Genomic DNA, 15,976 nt, shown 5'->3' on the forward strand with positions numbered 1-15,976 from the left:
ACAACCAAAATTCGTCGGTCGGGGAAGAAAACCTTTTTTTTTTTCCTGTATAGTCGAATGGCCTATGCCCAAGTCATCCAGACTTTTCAGGGTGCAAATCCAGAATAAGAACAAGAAATCTGTCAGATCATTGATAAATGCTTGCTGTTGAAGAGAAAATGTCACAGTTCAGATTCATATACGAAGGTTGAGAATAAACTTGCACCAAATCACAAGACAAGATTCATGTCCATGAGCTCAAAGGAGAAGATTGATAGTTTGCATCTCTTCTGTGGAGGCTCATGTAGGAGATGTTAGCTTGGCAGAGTTAATAGACATCTCACACTCCAAAGACCATGTCTGCGGATGCTGGTTCTTATAGCTATAATACTGCTCCTAATAAAAATGAAGGATCATCATGAGAATTTTAGCTCATTTACATCTCTTGCTGTGCCACAGGATGCATTCAACAAATACCATCAGTACAAGCACCAAAAATAGTTTACAGACAGACTTAGCACTAGATTGGTAATAATTGTGATACACATGCTCCAACTTAAAACAGAGTGTATTGATAGAGCCACCTTCTCTACAAGTGAACAAATTTCACACTGTGACAGCTTTGGATGATCTCCATATCCACTAGGAGAGCATAAGAAAGATGACACTTCACCACAAGGTATATCCCTCCACCCAGAAGAAGATAACTATAGAAGTGAATGGTTGCTACTGGAGTCATCAATGAGACCAATAATATGTTGCAGGTGGTAATTAGAGAAGGTTTCCATGCTCCTCCCTGCATCATCCATCCATGTGAAGCTTACATTAATTACACTGCATAATATTGCTCATTAAGTAACTCAAACAGGAACATAGTCTAAAGAACCACAAGATTGATTCTGGGAATGTACTTATTCTTATGGTAGCCATATTACCATCAATCAGCATCAAGTCATAAAAATAGTTTATATTATTACCCAGTCTTGATCATATAAACTTATTAGTTTGGATTAAATTGTCTTATAGGAACCACCTAAATAAGGTAGTGCACATGAAGCAAAAAATCTTGGGCTGCCCATTTTGGGTTTACTTGACCAAAAACAAATTTGTCATTCAAGACAGTTTATGATATCTACATGTTGTGTCACAGTGAGGCAAGTTTAATGCTGTAGCAATATGGATTAAGCTTAGATCAAATCATAGATTTCATCAGTGAAGCTAAACCTGTCCATTTCCATAGGATAAAACTTACCAGCAATAATATAGAGCTTAGACTCAGTCAAACATCTGGTCATTGCAGGTTTATGTTAACCCCATGATCTCTGACTATTCCACCTTCACACAAGACCAAGCTTCATTTGATATCTTTGATGAAAGAGAAGAAGAATGAAAAAGAAAAAACAAAACAAAACAAAACTAATAGCCCAACCATGTGCATAATTCTGCACGGTTTAATCTACCCCTCTCTTTTAGTTTTTATTTTTTTAATACTCTTTATTACTCATCATGAGTTTGTCATTTTTGTTTAATCTAAATCATTAACTAAAAATACTTAGACGGTTTCACATTCAGACCTAATATGTTATAGATCAAATCAAAATATGATGTATATGAGTCATAGTCTAATGATAACTTCACACCACGACGAGTATTTTGATTACATCCATGAGTATACTAAGTTAGCGTTAATATAATTTGTCACGACTTGAACTTAATAAGCTAATCGACTTGTCGATTTCATTAAATTCAAATCACTAATAAAAAATTTAGATTAAAATTAATAATAATAAAACCTATCAAATTTTTATAAGTTATTTCGATATAAAATTAATTAGGATGTTACTCTCTCTCTTTCCTTATTAAAACATACAGAGATACTACATTTTCTAACCCTCAACCTACATGTTTTATTAATTTTTTAATATAATTAAATTTAATAATTAAGTTAGGAATTAAATTTTTTTTCTTACTTGCCATTGTAATTTAAAAAATCTTAATCCATTTTTTCTATTAATATAAATTAGAAAATAACTATTAAGCATTTCAAATAAGGTGATATCATATTTGTTAGTATATTAAGTATAAATAATTTATATTAAATAAATATAAAAATAAAAATAAATTTTCTTTAATGGAGGCTCACCATCTCTTATTTAAGGGGAGGGATTTCTCTCCTTCATTTCTCACTTAATCGAGTCCAACAGTAAGAGAAACGAGGAGTTACATTTTGCTGACAAGAGGTAGGTTTCACTACCTTACTTGAAAATATAAGTTTTAATTTTTATTTTGATTCTTTAAATGTTGAATGTTTGTAGTTTGAAAATATTTATCAATTCTTTAAATATCAAAATTTTATTATTGCATTAAAATGTGCTGAAGTTTTTATAATGTTCTTTCATCCCTACTTAATATTTTTATTTTTAAATTTAAACATGTTAAAAATTTATATGTTTTATGTATTAAATATATAATATTTCTTGGCATTAAAATTTATCTTTAATCTTATCTTGATTAAAATTTTTGTTAGATTAAAATATATTATCTAATTTTTTTATTTTTTATCTGAAATTTAAAATATGGTATTCTGAATTATTTAAAATTTATTTGACTAGAATATGTTGAAATTATACGTGCGTTGAAAATAAGATTTCTATTTAAATTTAGAAGGTTATTTCTTTATATTAAAACTTATCTCATAATCTATATTTTAATATGTTATTATATTTTTGTTTATATATTTGTTAGTGAATATATATTATGGTACGAAATTGGACATAAATTTGATTGAAATTGCTCATAGACTTGGCCCAACCCATAGGTCCTATCATAGCCCACTGGCCAGGGCCAATTAGTAGACCAGACTTATCCCGTAAGCCAAGCCCAACCTACGGGTCAGGCCTTGGCCCGTAGGCTAACCTAGCCCAACCATCATGGGCGGTCACATGTGACGGACATAATCAGTCCATGGGCCAGGGCTCGACCAGTTTTGTGTTATACGTGTCTAGTCATATGTAATGCACATGACCAGTAGATGGGTTGGCCCAATCTAGTCTAATATTGTTATTGGATTTGAGCCCAAATATTGATTGAACTAAACTGAGTTTGATTAGTCTAGATCGATTCAAGGTAATTTCGAATTGATTGACTTATTCAAGTCAATTTAACCTAAATTAAGTTTAATCTAGTCTAAATTATATTAGTCTAAGATGGTTCCAAACCAGAATTATAGATCGGTTCAGTTAGGTTCTAGTAAATTGAGTTCAATTGAATCGATTGAACTTAGGTTCAAATCAATTTATGGCTAATTTGTATTATTTGATATTGATGATATTTGAAAGAGATATTTTAAATGTGTTATTTCATCCTGATATGGACATGACCAGTGTGAGATTATGTTATTTCCCTGCTGAGAGCAGATAAGGTGATTCCCTTTGGGGATTAGCGAGACGTTAGACATGGCGGCTGAACGGTTCCTCCATCCGCTATTGGGAGGAATGTGTCCCCACTTTGATGGGTGAGAGACACCACTCTATCTGTTGTTATGAGTATGATATGAGTTTGCCTCCATCCGCTATTAGGAGAATACAAACTCATCCCATAGGATAAAGTCTCTCCATCCGTTGTTGGGGGAGTGCTTCTTCGGGTTTTTGATATATGCCAATGGGATGATTGAATTTTGATCATATATTCATTTTGAGGTGACTTTTGGGGTTCCTACTCAACATTGCTGAATTTTTTTTATTTTTAATTTTTAGAACAGTCTCCCTCTAGTACTAAATCGGATTCCAGTTGAAAAGTGAATCTTCCTCTACCGTTAAGTAGAGCCACTTGGATAATTCTTGAAGTTAACATCATTATGTTTATTTTTCTACTTATCATTTGATGAATAAATAAATTATAATAAATATTTATAAATAATAAATAAAGTGATATTTATCTACTTAACTCTGAACGTATAAAAAGATATTAAAAACAAATGACATTCATGATTGAAAAGTGTTCTGTGATCTCAGCAGATTGCTCAAAGATGATACTAATCCATACATCTTCACGCTCTTCAGAGTCAGGAGTTCAAGTAGATTTTAGAAAGGAGAATCATGAGTATCTGGAATTGCACTTTTAAGCTTTTCTATGAAAATGGTTGGCATGATCCACATTTACATCAAGAAAAGAAAAGGTTCAAAGTTAAAGCTCAGAGAACAAATTGAAAAAGGGAGTGCATAATGGATAGTCAATATAATTCAAATCTTGTAAACATACAATGGCTTAGAGTAGAAAGATTGACTTGCATTCACCTCAACCTAAATAAGTGAAAACCAGAGAGAAGTACAAGCAAGGAAAAGTGTATGAAGTAAGAAAAATACGGATAGACACTTGGAGTAGTGCTTGGTTCTCCTTTTCAAAAATAGTTGACTTTCATCTTTAGTTTCTGAAAATATCTGAACATACCTCAACATAGATTGCTAGAAGTCATTTTACAAAATATATTGATCTCCTAATCATGCCAATTTTAAAGTCTGGATTTCTATTCTTTAACAGACTTGTAGAAAATCTAGAGACTTGCCTACTTTTGACGAACACACATGTTTTCAGAAATCTAGAAATTGAACATTAGCTTGACCATTCAATAATACATTGTCGATTTTGACAGGGCATCGGTGCGCTCAACCTAATCACAATCACTATTAGAAAAATGTTAGAATGTTAACCTCCCACTTGTTATGTCACTTACCCTTTTTTCTCTCAATTTTGTTGCACCCCATGCGCTAGCTTTCTAGATATTCAGAGCCAACGCTGTAGTAGCTATAATACGACTTGTTGATAATAGAAATGCACAAATATAGTAAGGATTTGGCACCCAAATGATGAGTGAGAAACAAAATGTACTACTGTGAGGAAGAAAAAAGTGTCAAGTGAAGATGAACTAAACTCAAAAGACTTTCCAACTAGTGTGGATATGAAGACAGTTCCCTGGGACTCAGTTTATGGTCTCTTTCTTTTCTTCTCACTGCTCTCTCATCTCAGGATACTCTTTCTCGCGATGTAGGACTCTCCAATTTAAGACTTGACAGACTGAATATAACTTCATCGCTTCTAGTACAAGGCTCTTTGATTACAACACAGATGATGATATCATTGTTTAGAACTGCTGTCGGCACTACAAAGTCAATTGCTCTCTATATTTCTTTCTCCCTGTCACTGACTAAAATCCAATCTTCATTTAAACCCTGAAAGACAGCTTGAGCACTAATGCATAGGGATGAAGAGGGATAAAGTTGGTTGATGATTGTACGTTTCTCACTAGTTGCCATCTGTAATCATGAAATATAAATCTCAACCAAAAGAAAGATTTGTATGGTCAATAGTTATTCTCTCTAATATCCCAAAGAAAGGTGATTTGATAATGCTGAAAATAATTGGCATGCAAACACAGTCATCGTTCATGAATCTTTCTCTGGATGTGATGGGAATAGATGAAAGAGAATAGAGTAAAGTAGCATAGAAAAGATATGAACTATCAGTGAAAATTTTGAAGAATATGAAAATTTCATAGATGGTGTGCTACAAGTGCAAAGCCTGAAATGCCAGAATATATATTAGACAAAGCACCAATGACAAGGGATTATTACCAGCATAAAACCAATGAACCATGAACTCAGCTAATTATTTTAATTAGACTTCTAATGAAGAATTGTATGCTGCTAATCTTGGGTCACTTGGACAAAAATCAGTGACGCATTACTACATCCTTGTTAGAGTTGTTCTCAATTCTAGTCTTTTCTTTTTAGTATCAAGAGACGATTGCTTTATTTAAAGATGCCTATATGAAACCCATAAAGCCCTTATTCTGGCAATATTAATCTCTGCTACATGTTTTTTCCAAGTACCAGACGAAGTATTTTGGCAATCTACAGCTGTTATTTTCTATAGTTGACTATCGCAAGATGTACATTTGACTTCCTTAATCTTACACTGCCTTTGACCAGCCATGTCAAAGCATGAGATTCCTCATCATTCTCGTGGCAATTGAGGATGTCTACTAGATAAACCCATTCGAATAGTATGTCTATGCCTTTATCCTTCCAACAATGCTTCTTTACTTATATTAAACTTTGATTCTGGCTTATGGCCCCATGGGACAAAAGAACAGCATGTCCGGATGCAGTGCAAACTTGGGATACAAAAGAATGCCAGGCTACTGTTGACGTTGTATAGATGGATGGCAGCAACAAGTTTTACCCCTTAAATCGGATTCAGACTTTATAGGTCCTAACATCTCGACAGCTGGTCAATCATAAACAACAAAATGAGGGAACACAGGATTCCAGCATTGCCACCCGTCGATCCACCATTAAAGCTCTCTTCCATGGCGGGCATTGTAAGGTCATAAAAGCTAAGGGAATCTAACTGAGACATGCAACATCGAGAAAAGTTCGTCTCAATTTAACACCTCGATAAAGGAACGTATGACAACAAAACACAACAACCCAAAAAGCTATGCAAAAAAGAGAATGCGGACAAAATTGATTTGATTAAAGTAATAGACCAATGAAATGATCTTCTAGATAGCCAGGAGAGTGGTGGAAATGACTTCTTACCAGTAATGGAGTACGGACAAAAAGCCACCATCTTGCTGATTGTTTCAGCTCTTCCCTTTGCCCTTCAGGTCTGAATGCCGATAGCCATCCCCGTAGTAGAGCTGCAGGCGGCCGTCGAACGCTGCCGGAAGTTGGTTCTCTGCGTTGGCGGCGGCTGCAGCCGAACCGAAGAAGAATTGCAGGTTTGATCCGTCGACGGTAGAAGAGAGCCTCTGTAGGTGGTTGTGACTGTCGTGGTGCAGCTGAGGCAAATGAGCTGGTGAATTGGACTGAAGGGTCCCCCTGTTGAAACCTGCAAGACCCGACGAAATGGAGTAGTTGTGGTTGTAGTTGCCGGTCGCCGCGAAGGGGAAGAGATGGTCCTGCAGGGAAGAGAACTGCTGCATCTCTGGATGGTCGCCGGCGGCAGCAATGTTGAACGACAGCATTCCCATCGGAGAGCTGTTTCCGAAGTGAGATTGGGAGGAAAACCCTGACGGCAGCGGGTGACTCCTTTGGGACTGGGCAAAGAGACAATCTTGGCCGAAGTAGTCCGCGTTAGAGACTTGCTTCTGAATGCAATTGTGGCTGGAGTTCCCGTCGCCTGCGGCAACAGGGACGGCTCTGTTACTGCCGCCGGTGAGAAGCTCCGTGAAAGAGGAGGTCTGAGGGTTCAGGTTCCGATGATGAGAGGCGACGATGTAGCCGCTATCGTCTCTATCCTCTTTATTCTTTGCTTCTCGTCCTCGTGCTCGCTCCCTGGCCTTGATGCTGCTCTCCGGTCGTGAGAGCGACAAGTCGGAGCCTTTGCTGGTATCCGAGGAGCTACTGCAGCCGGATTTGTTCGACGGGTGTTGCTGTTGCTGCTGCTGGTCGTAGCTCGGCTCGACATCTCGATCGGCATTCATCGTCTCGTCCCCACAAGGATCAGGAGGCTTGGGGAAGCAATCGAGGGGAGGGAGCTCATTGATGGCAGCCGCGGCAGCTTTGATTAGCCACTCGATGGCCTTGCTCGGCTGGTCATAGCCGAGGCGGTCTTGAAGGTCGTAGAACTGGATGGCGGTGGAGACGGAGAGGCGGATCCTCCGGTCGCGGAGGCCCTTCGCCGTGTAGACCTTGCTGTGCCGGTCCTTTCCGCCGGAAGCACGCGAAACCCGGAAGATCCTGGACGACGGGTGATGCTGCCAGGGGCCCCAGCGGCTAGTATCAGCTCTTCCTCCACCTTTCCTCTCGCCGTCCTCCTCGTCCTCGTCCTGGTGCTCCGTGCGCCCTATCTTGGCCGCCTGACCGCCGTTGCCCGCCGCCCAAGAACGCTTGCAAGCGTGGTTGTTCTCCTCCAATTCCATGTAGCTCTCATGCCTCACCTGGGCGCAATAACGGATCTTTATGGCCTTCTCGACCACTCCTTTATTATCACCCCCTCTCGATCTCCTTTTTGTATAGGGGTGTCCGAGAGGAGTTATGTCAGCTCTGGGGCGTCGGGTTTCTGAGAATCAGCGGAAGGCTGTCCTTTAGCATTAATGATGATTTCACAATTGTAGTACTCCGAGAGGTTAAGAGAGAGAAGGAGAAACGGAGAGGAAAGGCGAGACCTTTAAACGCTCCGGATCGCCATCGTGGTCGGAGGTGTCAGCTATGACCTGTGGTTGCCTCCTTCCCGCCTCTCTCTCTCTCTCTCTCTCTACCCCCGACCCTCCCTCCCGCTGCTCACCAGGCTGCAGGAAGTCTGCAGTGCAGTGGCAGCTCCCGCAATGACTGCAACCACTTAGGGCAGTATGAGACGCCGAACTCTGGCGAGTTTTTGAGAACGTAACCATGAAAACACGAATCACAAGCAGCAGCCAATTTAATCAAAGTAGCAGCTTTAAAGACGAAACCATACGAGACACAAGACAGTAAAATGAGCAAGGAAGCGAAGCGAAGAAAAGCAAATGCTCGCTTCGAGAACGAACCTGCCTGGAAATCTCAGCGATCAATCACCAATGTTACGCACAAAAATTTTGTCTTTGTCAACTAAACTCGCCTTGCTTCGATCTAATGCTTCGGCTTCCCAGACCTCTCATATCACCCACTCGAACTCCGAGAACCACGAATTCCCACGCTCAAAATCGCTCCTTTTCTCCAGATTCAAATCATGCCAACCCCGATCGACCTGCATTCCTCCAACTCCCATCAAGATCGAAACGACAAACAGCTCCCGCAGCAAATGCCGCCCTCCAGCCTGTAATTATCTTCCAAATGAGACCAGTGCAATGCTACACCCGCGTCGGACAAGAATCCGCCATTACCGGACCTCGATCTCGTCCTCTCCTCCCGCAATCTTCTCGGCGAGGTAAAAGTAGCAGCAGCCGTAGTAAGAGTATGATCTAATGGAAGGCTCGAGGGCTTAGGTAGGTGTGAGCACGAGTTGGTGGGGCGGAGAGCAAGGGAAGCAAGGATCGGATTGGGGGATAAAAAAATAGTTCTCTTGCTGAGAAATCATAGTATAATTAATCCATCCGAGGAAAAAAAAGGTTGCAGAGATAGAGAGAGCTCGTGGATCGAAACCCTAGGCGTTGCCCTTCGAGCAATCACCGAGCTTATCGGGAAAGCTCGGACACACCGCCGCCCCCTTTCACCTCCTCCCACCCACCTCTTATACTGAGGACAACCCCTCCCATTTACGCCCTGCACTTAAATTTATTTACCGTTCTGCCCTCGACCGTCTCTCCTCTGCATGTGCTATTCGGACACCCGATACCATCCTTGCGAATCACGCTGCGACGCGTCACCCGATGAGCAAAGGTAAGTCTCCCATTAACGGAAAGCGTTACCGTTTCCTCACGGCGCGTTAGTTCCGTACAATAAGAATCGCAGGCAATTTCACTTATTCACGATATTACCCTTCTCTTATTCTCTTCCACTGTTTCGATTTCTTTCCACCAAAACATTCCGCACTACGCCACTCGATCGGCCACCTGTGACCTGAGATTCAACACCAAGATGGGCCCACATCCAATCACAAGGAAGGTAGGAGGACGGGTAAACCACAGCTGGTAGAAAGAGTTTTTTCTGAATTCCTTTTCACAATGTTTTCAGCATAATAAATGCCATAGAGGAAAAATGGTGGCTTATTCTAATTAATTAAAGAGAGGGAGGATTATTCAATGAAGTCTTTTTCTGGTTAAGCTGATAGGAGGGAATATTTGGCTAACAATAGAACAGGTGGGGAGATCAGATCCTGTACACTACATATGAATGACATTGATTATATCAGATACTGTTGTTACCTGTTCAGAAATGAGTTGAGAGGACTGTGTAAGAAAGATTTGTGTGATGTGCAGGCTCCCTGGAGGTCAAAATTATGGTGCTTGCCCAATGATGTCATTCCGCTTGGATATTTGTATCAGATACTGGAGGTGCTGAACTATTCCTGGCAGCTCATTGATTGAGCTTGAAGCTTCTTTCAGAACTCTTACATTCTCACCATCCCTGTTCCTATGGTTTCACTTGGAGAGATTTACTGCAGGTATTGCTTCACCTTGTCCTGTGTAAATCCATCTAATGGTAATGTAGATGATTGAGAAATCAAAGAAGAAGACAAGTAACATATCAGTGCTGCTTCTACTAATGAAATTGTGTTTCTTTTTTCCTTCTCTTTTAATGTGGGAGCTTCTAAGCATTTCTTGTTGTCCAAGTGAATCAGATGGGGACTTTTGCTTGCCTTGTGTTCAAAGAAGACAACCTACAAGCAAATTGCAGCCTCCAGCAAACTTGTCATCAGTGACCTGGCAACATATCCTCCAAGTGATTACTGTTTGGCTTCTCTCTGATGTGGACAACTACACAGTTAAAGGGGAATATGAAATGTTCAGAGTAATTACAAGCTGTGTCATTTTGAAATGCATTTGTGTTTCAACATATTAAAAGAAACTCTTATGCTTTCATAATTATTCATACATTAAAAGTGGGAATTGTTACTTGTGAAAATGAAAGCACCCTTATGCTGTTCTCCACTTTTTGATTTTCATCATTTTTTAGTTTTAAAAAACAACAAGTATTTTATGGGAACACAAGGAAGTCCTGAAACATAGCTTTTTCTCATATAAGCCCAGCTAAATCTTGGTAATTTGGTATCTTTATATACGGCAATATTCTCTAACAACTCCATCCATCTAAATGATCAAGTTCATCTGGACCTCATCATATCAGCTTCACCCTCCACCTACCTTGTTATCATGCATGCAAAGGCTTTTCTTGGAGCAGATCAATCCCAACTTGGAAAACAAACCCACATCTTTTAGTTTCGTTCTTAACAAAGAAGCAAATGGTTGTAGGGTCAGTATATGATCATAGAGTGTCAGAAAAGAGTAAGGGAGAGAAACAAGTGAGATGGACAGAGTACCTGTCCTTCCATTCTTTATCTAAGAAACAAAGACTGTAGACAGCATATTACCTCCTTGCTTCTTTTCTAGCTGCAGTCAAAAGAAGAAACATAAGCAGTGATTGCCACTCAGTTTTTTTGTGGTGAGTCTCACGCATCCTCAAGAACACGGTGTGTGTGTGTGAAGAAGAAGAAGAAGAAGAAGAAGAAGAAAAAGAAGAAGAAGAAGAAGAGGAAGGCTTTTGGTCGTACTTAAGCATGCATGCACCGAGTGATGCTGTGAGGCAACAGGATTACTGCTGTAAAGTGATAGAGATCTGAGAAGAGACAATGTATACGTGTCTCTCTGTCTCCCATCTTTAATCATCAACCTGTAGCAACAGCAATCTGTGACTTCTTGGACTCTTGCTGCCAACTCTGGGGGCTCCCACTCCATAATTTTGAGCCTTTCTGCAACATCACTAGTGGAATGTACATGGAAGGGCAGCAATATAAGGAACTGGAGATCTCAAGTTGGTGGTGATGGCCTTGCAACAGTGGCTACCAATATTTCACTGCACAAGGTGGCACTGCTGGTTGCTATTTGTTGCAGGAAAAGCAAATGGCCTGGGTCAGTGCTTCATGTTCTCACATGGATGGCTCAGGTTCCATGATCTTGATGCTTTGTTTGTCATCCATGGAGTCGCTTCTTTCATGGTCCTGATGAATGCCAAACTTGAAGCTAACACACAAGGAGCCATGCTGGTGTTTCTTTCTATGTTCTTCGCAAACTCTGTTTCCATATTACAAGAATTGCAGTTCTAACTCTCTCCAGAGGAATGCGGCGGCATTCACCGCATGTAACAGCGGTTCATGAGAACATGAGGGACATGCGAAGAGCATTTTAGCTTCCAGGGATTGTTGACAGCCAGCAATCATCATTATTCGTCATTTACATTCTTTAAGAAAAACCAAAATGTTTTTTTTAATAACACATAAAAGAATAAACAAAATTGAGAGTTTCCCAATCTTTTCAAAGTTCAGATGATGTATTTTTATGAATCAAACCGACAGATGGTTGGATCAAAGTTATTCTTTTTCGTTTTGTGTTCTTGATGTCTGTGCCCAAGACGAGAAGGAAACGAGGTACGATTGCATTGCCGGAAGCCCGGTGGTTGCCGGAGGAGAGCATGGCATAGTGCAGCACCTACGCAAAGCGAGACACCAAAAAGATTAATGGTCATGAAATCTAGGGTGGGGAGGAGCGATTAGATCATGGAGATGAAGAAGCACATGGATTCATAAATTTAGAAGGCTTTCGATTGGTGAATCGGCAATTGCTAGATTCAACGAAGGATACTTGTCTGGATTTGGTTGGATGGCATTCGGACACGTTTCGTAATTTGGATGGACGACACCTGTACGAAAAGATCTAACATCACCATTCTGTTCCTTCTATCGACAAACATTAGATACCCTGTCGCATGAATCACACTCGTTATTCAAGTAATCCATGTACTTCAATGATGGATGCTAATGAATCTTGAGGAATGTTTGATCGTAACTTCCTTTTCCTTTTCTAATGATACTAATTTGTGGAAATACTCAAATCTGATCCGACTGTTGTGCAATTACGATATTAAAATAGAACCTCAACTTGAATAAATATTGATCATACATCGAGTTCTCAACTTGAGCATCGAAGGAGGATTTCGTCGAGTTTTGTCTCGACAGAATCGCATTCTTTGATGCACCGATACACAAATTAGGCTCAAGTTAAGATGACCACCGACGACAAGTTAGGAGTAAGTTTAGATCAATCTTGGAAAGAGTTGAATTCGGTTTGAATTCACTTGATTACATGCATGCCAAGTCAAAAGTAGCCATTAAGGGTTTTGGAAAGGTGGAGATGCACTTGTATGAGATACCAGACAGCCTGCAGTGTGGTAGATATGCAATCCCTCGAACCTCCGAGCCGGTCTGCCATGTTCCTTGCTTCCACTAAGCATGCTCTTGATGTGGATATAAATCATAAGATCTGATATGTGGATTCGTCTGTTTCTGTTCTTGTTCTAGTATTGTGTGCTTCGTGTGGATGACCATAGTTCGGATCACGAAAATAACATATGAACACTTGTTGATCGTCCTCAAACCCCACAGTGAGCAAAAGTTTCTTGCACTATATACTAACCTTTTTGCTGAAAGAGAATGCTGTGATTGGCATGAATCTATATCACAATGTCAGTCACATACTTTGTGAGAACAGTTCAACAACAGCTGTTGTGCTGCAACAATAAAGAATCTCCCATGAGGTGCAATTTGTGATGGCTTATGAGCTTCATGTTTCTGTTAGAGCTATTTCATGGAGATCAAAAACCTTTGGCATGTGGGCTTGGCCTTTGTTGATTGACAAACTCCAATGAACTACACTTGCCTCATCACTGGAGTATGCATGGATGCAAGACTATTCAGATACAAGTTCTTGGTGTGTTCATGAGTAACATGCTGCAATGCTCCATGGACAGGTATAAGCAAGAGCAAAATCCGGCATCCTTAGGATGGTCTACGCAAGCACTGTGTAAAATAGGATGTGGGAGCTCAACCAAGTTCTTGTTTGACCCATGATGAATGATATGTATCAAACACACGATGATGAATTATGAACTCTGGATTTTTATATCGTGCAAAATCTGTATCCATCCCCTGACCTCCAGAAACCGAATTCTTCATTTTGAGGCTGCTGATTCTTCAAGTATGACACCAGTGAGAACCTCTTGAATCAAAGATGGCAGAGAAATATTCCTGATGCTGAGGCATGCTTAACCTCTCTCGACAGACTTAACGAGTTCCTGTGGAACATTCTGCAGGCCAGATTATATGACTGATGAAATGCCTTTCTTCAGATAGCTTTCCATCAAAATGTGGCATGTATAGGTGTCTAACCTTGAAGCTACCCTCAAAACCTTGTCAAAGACCTTATAAGAAATTTTGAGTTTACCAAACATGCAAAGCTTCCCAATCACTTGCTTGAATGCAGATCAAAACTTCTTCCTTCCATCTACCTTTCTCATAGTATCTGTGAATAACCATCCTGCAAGTAACAGGCATAGGAGTTAAATCCCTGCAGAGCCTTTTCTTTGCAAGTTCAGTTGCTTTTTCAAGTTAGACTTTCTTTCCCAATGCTGCATCAACAATAATTGTGTGAGTTACAAACTCACTAAGCTACCTGCAGAATGCATGAATAGCTAAGTCATCTCAACTATAGTGGAAAAGAACAAATTATACCCTGGTATCTAGATGACCAAATCACAAGCCACCTTCAAGTTTTCCCCGTGCCTGCTTCCATGCATAACAAGACTGTCTGCCACAACACTGGGAGTCCACCACTCTTCTTCACTCCTGTTCAACATTTCCAGTGCCTCTGATGAGGATCCGATTCTGCAGAGTCCATTTAGCAAGGAAGTTGTATGTGACAGTAATGGGCTTGCAGCCATTCTTTTGCATGTGCCTCTGCATTTTTCTTGAGTAATCTATCTTCCCTGTGTGGCAAAATCCATTGACCACCGCACTATATGTCACAGAATCTGGAAGACAGACCCTTGCTAATATCTTATGCACAACTTTTATAGCCTCCTCCATCTTCGCAGCCAGACAATTTGCATTATGACTAACTTTATCAAATGAAACCTTTTTCCTCTGCAGAACATGAATCAAAGTACTGATCTGGTCAGGAAATGGATTAGCCTCACTTTTTCTTCTCTAGCAACTCTCTGACCTTCCCACTCTTTTCTTGATATGCAATAGCTGATCCTGCATGGTGGGCAACCCTTAAAAGACATCTTCCTGATAATTTTCAAAGTCCTGTTGGCATCAGAAAGCCCCTTTATCAAGCAATTATAGGCGAGCACCTAGAAGCAGCCCCAGCTGCTGCATTTGGTCCAAGAACCTCAAAGCCTTCTGCACATGGATCACAGTGTTGCAAATGCAAAGGTTCGGTCCAGAGCCACTTCTGAGCTTTACTGCTCAGCTGTATGAGACCATCAAATGAGCAAACCCTGTGGCTCATCAAAAAGCTTCTGAATAGGCTCTAGCTGTGCAAACTAATTACTGGAGAAGCTTAGTGGCACCAAGTGCTTGAGATGAACATGGCTGGCAACATTATTCCACAGCATGTCATCTAGTTTTGAAACCAATTGGAGGAAGATTTTTTGAGACTGAAAGTGATATACATGGTACATGGCTTCCAAAATAGCCTCACCTAATCATTGTCTCCAGCAACTTCCGATCAACTGAGTCAAAGACAAGTTCAATTTCTAGTCAGAACTTACAATTAAGATTGATCTAAATTAGGTTTTCACAGAGTATCAAACAATGAAGTTAGATTCTTATGAGAAGCACAACCATCAAACTTTCATCAGCTACTTTTCAATTTTACTGATATCTCCTTCTGAAAGATTTGTAAGTGACCTCCTTGAGGAGTTCATTATACTGAATCTGTCTGTAAAGCATGATTAGAGAGGCTTTCAGCACTTGAACTACATGGACAAGAAATAATAGCTTCCTAAGCAAAGACTTAACATTCCAATCAAATATTTCCTGCATTTAACTTTGGCATAAATGCATAATGTTACTATTACAGGTTATGTAGTTATTCCTCTTTTGCAATAACAGGTGGACATTTCCTAACAAATATATGGAGCATCTTTGAAAATTACTAACATTTCAGTATGAAGGTTTAGTGGTTGATGTTGAAGGCCATTCCTGTTGAAGAGAAATTTCTGATCTAAATCCTCTTCCTTTTAGATGCTAATCATGACAGAACAAAGTCAATCTTCTACGAACTACATTGTACTAATTCTCACCGCATGTCATCATCAGGAGTGGCAGTGAAAGACGCTTAGTTGGCCCATAAGAAACAGCATATGGAGGCCATGATTCAACACCATTAAGCCAGTTGACAAGATTCAACATATAATAGCAATAGTACGTTCTCCAAATCTTACCCACAGTTTCAACTCCGGAAGGGATTGCTTGGAATGATAAAAGCAACCATTACGTTCAGCGTCGTTTCAGCATC

The 15,976-nt window shown here is 40.0% G+C and overlaps 1 protein-coding gene across 2 annotated transcripts; it reads right to left on the bottom strand.

The window, feature by feature from the left end:
• Nucleotides 1–422: 422 nt before the first annotated feature.
• LOC103975668 (transcription factor PCF6-like) lies at nt 423–9,163 on the bottom strand. 2 transcript variants are annotated; one of them, XM_009390693.3, is made up of 4 exons: nt 8,510–9,163; nt 8,150–8,312; nt 6,579–8,043; nt 423–775 (listed from the first exon to the last, which is right to left on the bottom strand). In XM_009390693.3, the coding sequence occupies exon 3, from the start codon at nt 7,901–7,903 to the stop codon at nt 6,623–6,625; it is 1,281 nt and encodes a 426-aa protein (XP_009388968.2). In that variant the 5' UTR covers nt 7,904–8,043; nt 8,150–8,312; nt 8,510–9,163; the 3' UTR covers nt 423–775; nt 6,579–6,622. The 2 variants fall into 2 exon arrangements, with proteins under 2 accessions (XP_009388968.2, XP_018678109.2); XM_018822564.2 differs by having other exon boundaries at nt 8,150–8,347.
• Between the last annotated feature and the right edge of the window lie 6,813 nt (nt 9,164–15,976).

The sequence above is a fragment of the Musa acuminata genome, chromosome BXJ3-2 (genome assembly GCF_036884655.1).
Source record: "Musa acuminata AAA Group cultivar baxijiao chromosome BXJ3-2, Cavendish_Baxijiao_AAA, whole genome shotgun sequence".
In the NCBI taxonomy this organism is placed as follows: Eukaryota; Viridiplantae; Streptophyta; class Magnoliopsida; order Zingiberales; family Musaceae; genus Musa; species Musa acuminata.